At 44.4% G+C, this 12,634-nt stretch overlaps 2 protein-coding genes across 15 annotated transcripts in view; one reads left to right on the top strand and one right to left on the bottom strand.

The window, feature by feature from the left end:
* Positions 1-4,654, top strand: part of GNAL (G protein subunit alpha L) — a 156,106-nt gene extending 151,452 nt beyond the window's left edge. For all 3 annotated transcript variants that reach the window (XM_045459230.1, XM_045459233.1, XM_045459232.1), the window contains one exon: positions 642-4,654. In XM_045459230.1, the coding sequence (XP_045315186.1) occupies positions 642-788 (147 nt within the window). In that variant the 3' untranslated portion in view covers positions 789-4,654. The remainder of the gene's footprint in view (positions 1-641) is intronic.
* Positions 3,149-12,634, bottom strand: part of MPPE1 (metallophosphoesterase 1) — a 56,424-nt gene continuing 46,938 nt past the window's right edge. For 8 of the 12 annotated variants that reach the window (XM_045459235.1, XM_045459236.1, XM_045459238.1 and 5 more), the window contains 8 exons: positions 11,218-11,326; positions 8,566-8,669; positions 7,849-7,923; positions 5,903-6,011; positions 5,695-5,763; positions 5,487-5,609; positions 4,645-4,785; positions 3,149-3,630 (listed from right to left, as the gene is read on the bottom strand). In XM_045459235.1, the coding sequence (XP_045315191.1) occupies positions 3,448-3,630; positions 4,645-4,785; positions 5,487-5,609; positions 5,695-5,763; positions 5,903-6,011; positions 7,849-7,923; positions 8,566-8,669; positions 11,218-11,326 (913 nt within the window). In that variant the 3' untranslated portion in view covers positions 3,149-3,447. The remainder of the gene's footprint in view (positions 3,631-4,644; positions 4,786-5,486; positions 5,610-5,694; positions 5,764-5,902; positions 6,012-7,848; positions 7,924-8,565; positions 8,670-11,217; positions 11,327-12,634) is intronic. The other 4 variants (XM_045459244.1, XM_045459245.1, XM_045459243.1 and 1 more) reach the window with 2 other exon arrangements.

Raw genomic sequence — 12,634 nt, 5'->3', positions numbered from 1 at the left:
GCGTCAGTTAGTGATAGTGGGTCCCGTAAGAGCAGGGGAAATACAGAACATTTCCATTAGTGCAAAAAGTTCCATTGGACAGTGCTGGTGTGGGACTGACATTTATTTCTGGAAAATTCTACCCTGACTTCTTTGAGAGGCTGTCTTTTATTTATTTATTTAAAAAAATTTTTTTTTATGTTTATTGATTTTTGAGAGACAGAGACAGAGCATGAGCGGGGGAGGGGTAGAAAGAGAGGGAGACACAGAATCCGAAGCAGGCTCCAGGCCGTGAGCTGTCAGCACAGAGCCCGACGCGGGGCTCGAACTCACGAACTGTGGTATCATGACCTGAGCTGAAGTCGGATGCCTAACCGACTGAGAGCCACCCAGGCACCCCTGAGAGGCTGTCTTTTAAATATATGTCCTCTCTCAACTGAACACTAAGCTTCTGTGGCCAGAGGTAAGTGTGACGTTCTTTGAGTTTCCAGCAGGGTATTCAGTATTTAAACAGTCACAATCCCAGCTCCTCTTGTCTTTGATCAAAGTATTGCCCAAATTCTTCTCCAAGAATTAACGGAGTAGCAGCAGTGTTCCCATGTACCCCTGGGCATGGTGGTCAGGGTCCCACAGCATAGATGGCTTTTTTTTTTTTTTTCCAGAGGATCAGCACAGCGACAGGGGACGGCAAACATTACTGCTACCCACACTTCACCTGTGCCGTGGACACCGAGAACATTCGCAGAGTGTTCAATGACTGCCGTGACATCATCCAGAGGATGCACCTCAAACAGTACGAACTCTTGTGAGGCAGCCCTGGGGCAGGTGGGCGCGCCTTCTGGCACCTTCTCTCCACCTGCCTCTCCTCCCTTGGCCACCCCACCAGGTGGAACATTTATTCCAGGATTGTCTGTCAGCCCCAAGCCATGGTAGAAAGTAGGGAGTTCCCGGTTTCATCCAGCTGCCGCCCTGTCCTGTTCTGACCTGTGTGACCACCAAGCCTCTGGCTACCTCTGTTCCCCTCAGGTTTGGTTTGTAGCTTTCGTTTTCACTGAACACAACCTTCCACAGCCTCCCCAACCCCACCAATTTGTGTCGCTGCAAACCAGCACTCTCACTTGGGTGGTGCTGCAGTGAAACCCCTCTGGGTGAGGGCCCCTTTCAGTCATCCATTCAGTGATTTCTTGATTCGGCAGGAACTTGATAAAGGGGGGAGAAATGGCACTTTTTTCTGACTTATCAGGCATGATTGCAGTGGCAGGGGTATGAGGCGGTGAGCCACATGCGTGGGCAAGTGGCCACCTCTCCCGAGCTGCACTGGCCCAGGAGTGAGGCTAGACCCCCAAGTCACAGGGTGGAGAGAAACCCGTTTCAATCATATCGGAGTCGCTGCCGACCTCAGGCATTAAGTTAGACCTACTCTGAGCAGACAACCTACTACATTCACCACTGCAAAGTGTGTCCTGTCTACACATGATTCTCTAGTGTGATAAGCTTGGACACGAGTCTCCCTTCATATATTCTTGTTGTTGTTTTACTGCTGGTTTATTGTAACTGTACAGACCACAAAATGTAATATTATTTTCTATAATTACTCAAAAATCCTTGTAGATCTTTGTACCTCGATCAGGCTGTATCTGTAAAAGAAACGTGTTTTTATCGTGCTGAACCGCTAAATGTCAACATTACCTGCTGCTTGCTCTAAAAAAGAGAATGGTGTGTGTAGAACTTAGGATATTCTTCAGGTTAGTGCTTTTAAAAATATCTTTGATTAAATATATATATGCATATATATATAAATTATCCACATTAATCATTCACCTCTTACAAATAGTTTTGTACCAACATCACAAGCTTTTCAAGAACCAAGGATTTTTTTTCCTCCAGACAATATGTCTTTTGATTATTTTCCTATTTAAAGACTTTTTACAAGTTCCCTGAGTGGAAATAGGTCACCCATTCCCTTTAGTCAAAGTTGTCGAACCACTTACTTGGGCCACAGCTTCCAGTGTAAACAAAAAGCAAGAAGATGACAGAGGTGTCTGTGTTCGTGTCCAGCCCAAGAGAGTCAAAGGATGGCATCTCCATTTGCCTGCTCTCAAGAAGAACTATTACACAACCTTTATTTGGAAGACAAAGTCAAAATATATGGCTGTTTCTCACACTCGAAAGGTTTGTAAATGCAGCGTCAGAAGTTATCGTACAGCTTGGTATCTGGAAAGCAAGAATCACGATAGCGGTGATGCTTCATATTCTACCCACAGCCACAACTTTGAGGGTCGTTGCCTTAGGTGCGAGATAATCTGCAAAGATGTCCAAAGGTGGATTTCAACAATACAAACCCAGAGGTGACAGCCTCGCTGACATGACTTCATTTCCTTTTAGTCTTTAGTATTGTCAAGTTTACTCTATAAGTAGGCATTTTGTAATCCTTTATAAATGCATCCAGACTAAAAAAAAAAAAAAAAAAAATGCATCCAGACTGAAATACTACTTTTCCATGAATGAGAGGATAACTCTGTAGACAGTCAGTGTGAGAAGCACACCGTTTATGTCAGCATCCCTAAATTCCTGGACCTCTCTTCCCTGTTTCATAAAACCCTGGTCTGAAATGAGACACATAAAGACACATAAAGTAGAAATTACTGTGTTTCCATCGCGCTTTCCACATAAAATGTGAACCGAAGAGCCACACACACGCCCATATGCACAAAAAGCAAAAGCTGCATACTGTTATATACGTTATCACTCAGCAGTAACTCAACTTCCTCTTCAAACACAGAGTTGGACTCTTGGAAAAGAACACGTTTTACCTGGTTTCAAATTATCAAGACATATTTATTTTTAAGTACCAAAAGCCCCTTCCCAGCTCTTTGTCAGGTTTCTTTTGATCACGGACAGACATTAAATTCAGACTTAGCAGCTTGGCCTGCTGGAGAGAAAATTACACTTAGCTAAAAATCTGATTCCATAATGAGCACAGAAGCACAAAAGTCTGTGAAAACAATATATTCCTGCTTGTGGCGTCTGTACTTTTATTTTAAGTGCATAGCTTTATAATATATAGGAGTCTGAGGCCCACTTCGTAGGGGGACAGAAGCAAGCCCAGTGTTTGTGCGCACATAATCCCAGGTGCCGGCTCCATCTCGGGGAAGGACAGACAGCATAGTGCATGCAAGTGAGACTTTAGTAGCTTTTACATATTGTATAGACACGATCTTTGGTTATACATATATTTGATAAAATGAGAAAACAGACTTGTTGTAGAGTACACGTTCCATTGTTATAGCATGAGAACAGTACAGTCAACTATTTATCCTTGCAGGAGTTCGCATCCGTGATTTACAGTTCCTGTGATGGGTGTAAAGACCGCCACCCCCTTTGTCCCCTTCTCACATGAGCACTACCCAGAGTTCAGTTTTCCTGCCTTTGTTATTTGTGACGAAATGCAAAAGCGTCTCCTGCGCTTTACGTTGTCTTAAGTTTTCTGAGCAAGTTCCAACCAAAGAGAAGAGGCGAGGCTAGGAGCTTAAAGTGAGCTAACGTGAGGACCGCAAGGAACCCAACTGCTACACAGTATGTGGCCAGAACGGTGTTCTCGTAGGGGAGGTAGCACTTGGCAAGGGCGTACTCTGTGGGGGTCAACATGCCCTGGAAAGGAAATGAGAATAGTGATGCTGCAGTGAGAGCCCTGCCACAGCACCAACACACCAGTCTTAGACAAAACAGGAGACGCAGCCTTCTTGGTCCCCTCAGGTGAGGCCAGGAAGTGGCTCTCCTCCCCTGAGACTGCGGGGCACAGCTTCCACGAGCCAGCCACCCACCCCAAGCACCGATCGGAGACACAACGTGGAGGCTCCCAATGTGCCGAGTGGAGCTGACCTCTCCGTTGAAACCAGTCCCCGGCACAATGGGTTCCTCTAAAGTGCAGTGGGCATACGTGCCAGAGATACAAGAGGCATGGGGATCTATGTAAGTGGCCATTGAGAAACGGGGAGTGACTACAAGGCCATTTCTCATGGCGCTCGATGCTAAAGTAAGCAACCTGTTACCCAGAAATGCATGTGCCGGGGGCACCTCAATGGGTTTTTCTGTAGACATGTTTGCTGTGCGGAACGACACTGGGGAATGGTTTCGTTTACTCTGAATCTGAAAACATGAGGGTTTCCCCACCTTTTCATGAAGTAAAAGTACCTGACATAAAAGCATTATGACCTGGGTAAAATAAACACCAGGTGGCCACTAATTGAAACATCTTGAGCCAACTTACAAGAGCCGTAGCCTTTTTCTGCCAGAGCAAATGGGCACGTTTGGAACCTAAGACAAGATGATGGAGTATGGCTAATGAAGACGTGATCCTGTTTCCTTAGAAAACTAAAAACGCAGAGGCTCAGACCTGAGAACAGTGCTGTCCCTGGAGAGGAAACACTCTGTAAGATGCCCCCCGCCCCGCCCCCTACAGGAGCAATGCCATGTTTGTTTGTCCCCAGGGAGGTGTTTAGACAGGGGTCAGTGTATCAAACTAAGTGCGCGTGTGGAGCAGGGGAAGTTTGTATTTACAGCTTTTGTATGTGTTTACGGATCGCAGCAATTAAATAGTTGATTACTGTGTTGATGTCAATACTTATATGAAAGCTTTCAGATGAAAATAAACGTCCACATTACCATGATGAAACTGGGGTTGTTTCTGTTCCTCCAACTGAAAGACGGCACGCTGATCTCCATGGTCCCCGCCCCGTGGAGCACCTCGCAGGCGCTGTGCGTGTGGCCGCTCAGGACCAGCCGCGGCCGGAGCCACCAGAGCAGCTACCGCACCCCGGGGGACAGCGATAGCTGGTTAGTGCTCTGCCAGAGCCCCATCGGGGCCCGTATTCAGTAACATAAATATAAAATCCCTACTTGGTAGAGTGCTTCATTTTTTTCTTAAAATCCTATCAAAAGTAAGTTCGAGCTTTTAGGGAAAATCTATCCTTCTCATCCTAGATTTTATATTTTTATAAATATTTTTGTAGATGTATTTTATAAATATATTTGTATCTTATCACATAGGACAGCATATCATACATTACACAAATATGTATTTATATGATATAAATATTTACATTGTTTTATTTATAAAATAACAAAAATATTTTCATATACTTGTATATCATAATTATAATTTAAGTATTATACAATACATATTTGTGTAATATATAAATACATATTTGGATTATATAAATACATACAAGTCAGCACATCCTAAGCCCCCAAAGTTAACTCTAAGTTCCATTCACATTTCCAAATACCTTTAAATTGGTGGAAAAAACTTCGAATAAAGTTTTTTAAAGCTGAGGATGTTCATTAACTTGATACTAGGCAGTTGAAGTACTGGGGGTGGGGTGCGGGAGGGACAAAAGGGTGATAGGAAAAGCTGATGTTGCCAAAGCCCTGCCCTCCGCCCTCAGGTGGCTAACTGTGACAGCCATCTGTCTGTCTGTTGGGGGGCATCGGGGTCCACAGCAAACCTTTTGTGAGGCCTCCCGGGAAAGTGCATCGTATCTCTCCTTAAAGGGGACGTCCCGCTCTTCCAGAGGTGCGGCATCGTCCCCGGAACAATTAGCATCGCTTCTCCGGTAAAGGGGAAAATGCTGCCAGGATTTAGAGACGGTCAGATGTGACCAGGAGGCCCTGGTTGGTCCACCAGATATGCAGAGCCACCTTCTCCCCGCTCACCTGCAGAAGGACCGGGGCTGACGCCGGCAGCGGCGGCTCATCTATGCACCTGCTGGGGTGATGTTCCTGCTGGGGAGGAATCAGTTAACCCAGCAACCCCAGCAGGAAGGGAAGAGGGAACTGAGAGGCGGACAAAACACAAAGTGCAGCAACCACACCGCAGAAGATGCCAGAACAGAAGCACCTGGGCATTCAGAGGCTCTCCTACCTCTCGGGAGCAATTCAGTTTGTGAGAAATTTCGATAATTTCAGCTTCTGCTTCAGAGCAAAGGTTGCAGCCGTCCCCTTCCAGGGCGACACTGTTGACCATCACAAAACTGAGACAGAGGGAGGAGGCAGAGAGTCAGGGCCACTGGGCTTCCCGTGTACTGTCTTCTCACAATGCTGTTCCCATGAAGCAAAAGGAAAGCACCCATAGTGTGAAGAAACATGACCCAGAACAGCTTTAAATCTCCACTCGACTAATCTATGTTTTTAGGTACGAGTCGAGTTAAGAAAACAAAACAGCAGTATACTGGGAGTGGAGTCTAAGACATCATAAGAAGATTTTTAACCTTGAACTTTCAGAAATCCCAGATTACAGAAGCTCTGAGGTCAGACTACCACTGAGCCTCGCATCTGACCACGTGAAAAGACAGGGATATAATAGCACACCCATGCCACTGACTTGTGGTAAGGACGGAATGAAATATTACCACCAAGCCTGCCACTAGAAAGTACTCGGGAAATGTTAGATACTGTTATTATTACATAAAGCAAACCACAGGCAACATTTGCTAACATCTGCGCACTCAGAAAACAAGGCAGGGTGGGAGGGGGTTAGCTAACTGGTATGGATAATCCCAAATTAGGATGATGATAAAGTCAGTTTTGGTTGCCTTTTACAACCACTTTACCTTAATTATATTTTTACAGACTCCCATTAAATATGCTTTCATCTCCTACACACGTATCAACTGGGCGTGAAGAAGGCACCTGTCAGTAAAGATTGCTTGAAATTTAAAGAATTTTAGTGAGAAGGAGCTAACTAAACGATCTGAAATATGGTCAGTGCACTTCAAGTTTCCTAAACTCTACTCCCTAGGGAAAAAGAACTACAACTATGTCAAGTCTTCATACGACTCAGGAAAGGACGCTACTAGAAACTTAGTCCTATGGGCAAAGGGAAGGAAAGAGTGAGCATTTGTAGAGAACCCCCGACCTGGTCTCTGGGAGTGTCACAGATCATCTCTTGAGACGGGCCCAGTGAGCTATCACGGCCAAAGTCACGAGTGCTGGAAACCCACGGGGGCCATGACCTAAAGAGGAAGAGCCTTCCTCTCCCACCTTTTCTCTCTCCACTACGTCTGCAACTAGAACACCACGTATGGTCTCGTCCACTGTGCTGCAAACATACACACGGACTCGACAGGGTCCAGACACAGCACGAAAATGGCCACGCAGAAGGAGAGCAGGTGCTCATTTGTGGTCAGACAAAAGGGCTGGGACACTTTGGTCCACAGATCAAGGCTGACGGGCATGGGGGTGGGGCACACAGCTACACAGCACAGTGGACACACCTGCACCCAATCCTGGGATAGCATGATGTCAACAGTATCCTTTATAAAGGGAAACAAGTACATTTTGAACAAATGAAATATACTCCTCTACGAAGTGGCCTGATGGAATCTCTATCACCCAGAGACACCGCACACAGGAAGACGATGCCCTCGGTGGCTAGGCAAAGTCAGAGACTGGCTGGTCCACCAGGCTGGTGACTCTGACAGTGACCGTCAGGCAGGATGAGGCCTGTGGTGCCTTCATCAGAAACCGTAAACCACGCCACACAGAGCCCAGTGTGGCAGGCGAAGACAGTTCCCTCAAAAAATTAAGTTTCCAAGGACTGAAGGGCTTCTTAAGAATTCACAAATAGGGGTGCCTGGGTGGCTCAGTTGGTTAAGTGTCAGACTTTGGCTCAGGTCATGATCTCACAGTTCATGAGTTCAAGCCCCACATCAGGCTCTGTGCTGACAGCTCAGAGCCTGGGAGCCTGCTTCAGATACGGTGTCTCCCTCTCTCTCTCTCCGCCCCTCCCCTACTCATGCTCTGTATCTGTCTGTCTCTCAAAAATAAATGAGCGTTAAAATTTTTTTTTAATTCATAAATAATACTCACTTAATTCCTTTCCAAGAAAACAGCCTTTCAGGGTTGAAAACTTTCTCAAATCGTTTTATTTTGTATGTGCTCATCCTACGTTCAATTGTAAAAAGAAACATTTTTCAGAGCAAGCCATCTTAGGACCTCTTCAGACTTAGCATAAACACAAGAAATAACTCAGGATTTGAGTGCCAGACTAGCTTTTTGAGGTGAGAGCTCCAGCTGGCCCAGGCTATCAGGTGCAAATCTCAGCTCCACCACTGACTGACTGTAAAGACTGGGGCAGGTGACTTAGTCCCCAGAGCCTCAGTTTCCTCACCAGCACAATGGTTAAAATAGCAGGACCATCAGAAAGATTAAATGAGTTACTATAAGGAAGTAAAGCGCTTAAAACAGGCTGGCACATCATAAGCACTATATAAATGCCATTTACAAAAGTGTAAACGGTCTTGTTTTCTGAGTCCCAAAGAAAACAATTGGTCATTAAATGTAAGTTTCAAGTCAGAATCCCCCAAGGGCACATACAAATCATTTATTCAACAGAGATTTGTTAAGGGTGTACAAGTGCCAAGACAAAAATCTTTGCCCTTGTGGAGTTTATGCTCCCGGGCTTACATCATTCAAGGGCAACAGATGTCCCCCACACAGCATAAGTAAGGCTTTCACCAGAATGGTAGGTTCAAAGTTATAGTTAAGGAGAGCCCTCAGGATGCAATGCTTCACTGAACTACTTACTGATAGTGGAAGCCAATGTCATGGTTGCCAGCAACCACCTTCAGCAGCACATGACGTGGGTGTCTGAATATTTTCTGAAACCGCTCCACATCATCTGCCCAGGCCTGTGGAAAAAAACAAGTCACTGCTGAGAGCTACAGAAACCTCTCTTCCCTGTGGCTAAAAAAATATGCTCCTTATTCTGATAAGTTAATTACACTGTCCAAATCGGATGCTCATAGAGCTAATGTAGAACTTAGAATTTCCAATTCTATGTCATACTTCTTTTTCTAAGACTTAATATTTTATTTAATCTGATGCCAACTTTTAATTAAGTGATACTCCCCCAGGGGCACCTGGGTGGCTCAGTCGGTTAAGCGTCTGACTTCGGCTCAGGTCATGATCTCATGGTTCGTGAGTTCAAGCCCCACGTCAGGCTCTGTGCTGACAGCTCAGAGCTTCAGATTCTGTGTCTCCCTCTCACTCTCTGCCTCTCCCCCACTCACATTCTGTCTCTCTTTCTCTCTCTCTCAAAAATAAATAAACATTGAAAAAAATTTAAATGATATTCCCCCGTATTAAAACATTAGATGGCAATCCTCAAAATATTTGATTCATACATCCATTGTTTTAAGATCCCCTGAAAAGAACCCCCGAAGCCCAACCATGGACTCCAGGCTGATAATCACTCCAGATCTGGACACATTGTAAGAAGAGGCTCTTAGGAAATGCCAAGCAAATTCGTGTGTCTCAACCAAGACAAGGATGAGTACATCCCTCATCTTAGCATTTCCCCATGGTTACAACTGTGGGAATGAGAATGGATGGGATGTGGGGGAAAGACAAAATCCAACAAATATTTCAAGATTCTGCTGACATTTGCTTTAACTATCAAAGCTTGAGAATTAGGTTTGTATCATTCTGACTTTTATTAAGCCTAAAAACATCACTTGGACAAACACTAGGAAGACAATACTTAGTTGAATAGTAATTAACTTTATCCTAAAAGTTTTAAATAAGGTCCACGCTAGAGAAATATGCTGGATAGAGAGTCCTTCCATACATTTACAAAGACTTCACTTTAACATATAACATTTAAAGGTAGAATAACATAGGGGCGCCTGGGTGGCTCAGTCAGTTGAGCATCTGACTTGATTTGGGCTCAGGTCATGATCCCAGGGTCATGGGATTGAGCCCCACATTGGGCTCTGAGCTAACAGCACAGAGCCTGCTTGGGATTCTCTTTCTTCGCCTCTCTCTCTGCCCCTTCCCCTTCCCCACTCACTCTCTCAAAGTAAACATTTTTTAAAGAACACTAAAAAATAAAAATAAAGTTAGAATAACATAAAGTTAGAAAAACATAAAAACATAAAATGCTGCCCTTAATTTTCAAAATGAAGCAAATGCAACATGTATATCCAACCTCATTTTATAACTAGTTATTTGTTGCATATAGTATTTCCATTATCTTATATCTAATTACAGACTAGATTATAACGAACAAGGCAACCTTATAAATAGTGGGTTCCTATCAGAGCTGGACCAAGACCTTCTTTGTATGCCTTTTGGGTTATCCTGGGAAATGCCAATGGATATTTTTAAAAATATCCCACCCCCCAAAATCCCTTCTAAAAACCATTTGTGACGAAACATTTTCAACTAAGCAGCAAAACGGCTTTTTTCTTTTTTTCCGTTAATTCCAGGAATATAATAAGCCAAATATTTTGACAGCTAGGGTGAGAACAGCCTTTCTCTTTGGTGATGGAAAGGCTTAGGCCACCTCACTACCCAGATGGAGACCCCTACAGGCACAGTAGCCTCACACCAGGCCCCCAAGGCCCCTTCTGCACCTCTCCCTCAGAAGAAAGAAAAAGGAGAGTAGCAAGTAACTTTTATAGCACAGTTCTCATAATTTCGTGGTGAAATAAAAGAGCATTAAGTCAAATTATATTTCCATATGCATTCTGTAATTCCGCTGAAAGGCAACTTTGCACCCACCTTGCCTCTTTTTCCCTTTTAGAGGATCATGGGAATACACATTCCAACAAAGTAAGGTCTGACTAAACTACCTATTTCCTACATAAACAAATACCATTGATATTTGAACAAGAAGAGTTTGAACTGTGTGGGTCGACCTATATGTGGATATAGACAGGACCATACTCTCTCTATATAATATATATATATAGTATATATACTGTATATATATACTATATATATATAGATATAAAGACAGGACCATACTATAAATGTATTTTCTCTTCCTTAAGATTTTCTTCATAACATTTTCTTCTCTTAGCTTACTTTATTGAGAGAATACAGTATAGAATACATATAACATAAAAAAATATGTGCTAATTATGTTAACAGTAAGGCTTCCGGTCAATAGTGGGCTATTAGTAGTTAAGTTTGAGGAGAAGCAAAACTTACCCACAGATATTTGACTATACAAGTTCAGCACCCCTAACCTGGCATTGTTCAAGGGTCAACTAAGATTAGCTTAACTCAAGGTACAGATCCTAATGACCTTCAAGATAGACGATACATCTTTAATATTGGTAGTAAGCAAAACTTCCAACTCTCACTGATAACCACTTCATGGATTTTCTGGGCTGCCTGTGCTGCACCCTGAAAGCAGGATGGGATGAGGGTGCCCGGATCATAGGGTCCTACCTGGGGGGAGCTCCACTTCCCTTCATCAAAGATGTCCCCTAGGATGAAGACGACTTCTGGCTGCAACAACCACAGAGCTGTCTGGAAGGCTCTCTCCATTTGCCACTCCCTTGAGGCCAACAGGAAAAAGCACAGCATCAGTCTGTTTCTTAGGAGAGCCCAGATCTGTCTTATGGGCCATTTAAAAAGTGAGCTGAGGGTCGCCTGCGTGGCTCAGTTGGCTAAATGTCTGACTCCTGATTTTGGCTCAGGTCATGACCTCACAGTTCGTGGGTTCAAGCCTTGCATCGGGCTCTGCGCTGACAGCGTGGTGCCTCCTTGGGATTCTCTCTCCTCTCTCTGCCCCTCCCGCATTTGCGCACACTAGCGCACACATGCTGTCTCTCGCAAATAAATATTTAAGAATAAAAATTAAAAAAAGGAAACTGAACATTCCCATTCTCCTTCATGGCCCCATCCCTGCTTCCCATCCATGCTTGGAAGGGTCAGAGTCCATATCTGATTAAATGTGGGGAACAACAGCCCCCAGGAGTTGAACTGCCCCGCCCACACATCTTAAAGGCTGACTTCCCCCTATATGACACCCACAGATCAGGCCCCACACACACTGTACCCCAGAAGCCATCCCTCATGACAGCCTGAGAGGTCAGGGAGGGCTTAACGCAGCTTCCAAAGATGCCTCGCATAGACTGATTTTGCACCACACCAAGGAGATGATAGCATCTGGCTTAAGTTTCACTTTCTTCTTGAAGGGACCTCAACTTCCTACGTGCCTTCAGAATTAGGAGGAGATAATGAGAGAATCAGACTAGCTAATACCAAAACTGTAAATCCTAGAGACTTCAGACATCCAAGAAATCATCCCATTGGTAAGACAAGTAAATGAAAAGAGCTGGGGATCTAGAACCTGACAGGCACTCCAGCTGCACCCATTAACCACTTGTGTGGCCTTGAGGATGCTGCCTACTCTCTCTGATTTCTATTCTTCATTAGTAAACAGCAATAATAAAACCTATGTCTCTCATAAGACAGTTATGGGATTAAATGAGATAGCATCTGTTTTTTGTTTTGGGGTTTGGTGTTTTTTTTTTTTAGTGTTTTATTATTTATTTTAGAGAAAGAGAGAGTGCGAGCAGGGGAGAGGCAGGGAGAGAGGGAGACACAGAATCCGAAGCAGGCTCCAGGCTCTGAGTTGTCAGCACAGGACCCGACACAGGACTCAAACTCACGAACCGTGAGATCATGACCTGAGCAGAAGTCAGATGCTTAAGTGACTGAACCACCCAGGCGCCCCTACATGAGATAGCATTTGTAAAGTGCCCAGCACAGCACCAACACACAATAGGTGTTCAAACATGTTAGTGCTTTCTCGACCCACCCTCCCCTCTCCCTGACCAACTATGACCTGTGTCCTATT

Source organism: Leopardus geoffroyi, chromosome D3, assembly GCF_018350155.1.
Source record: "Leopardus geoffroyi isolate Oge1 chromosome D3, O.geoffroyi_Oge1_pat1.0, whole genome shotgun sequence".
NCBI classification, from domain to species: domain Eukaryota; kingdom Metazoa; phylum Chordata; class Mammalia; order Carnivora; family Felidae; genus Leopardus; species Leopardus geoffroyi.
Note: the sequence above shows the minus strand (reverse complement) of the source record. Positions and strands in the feature narration are given on the sequence as shown.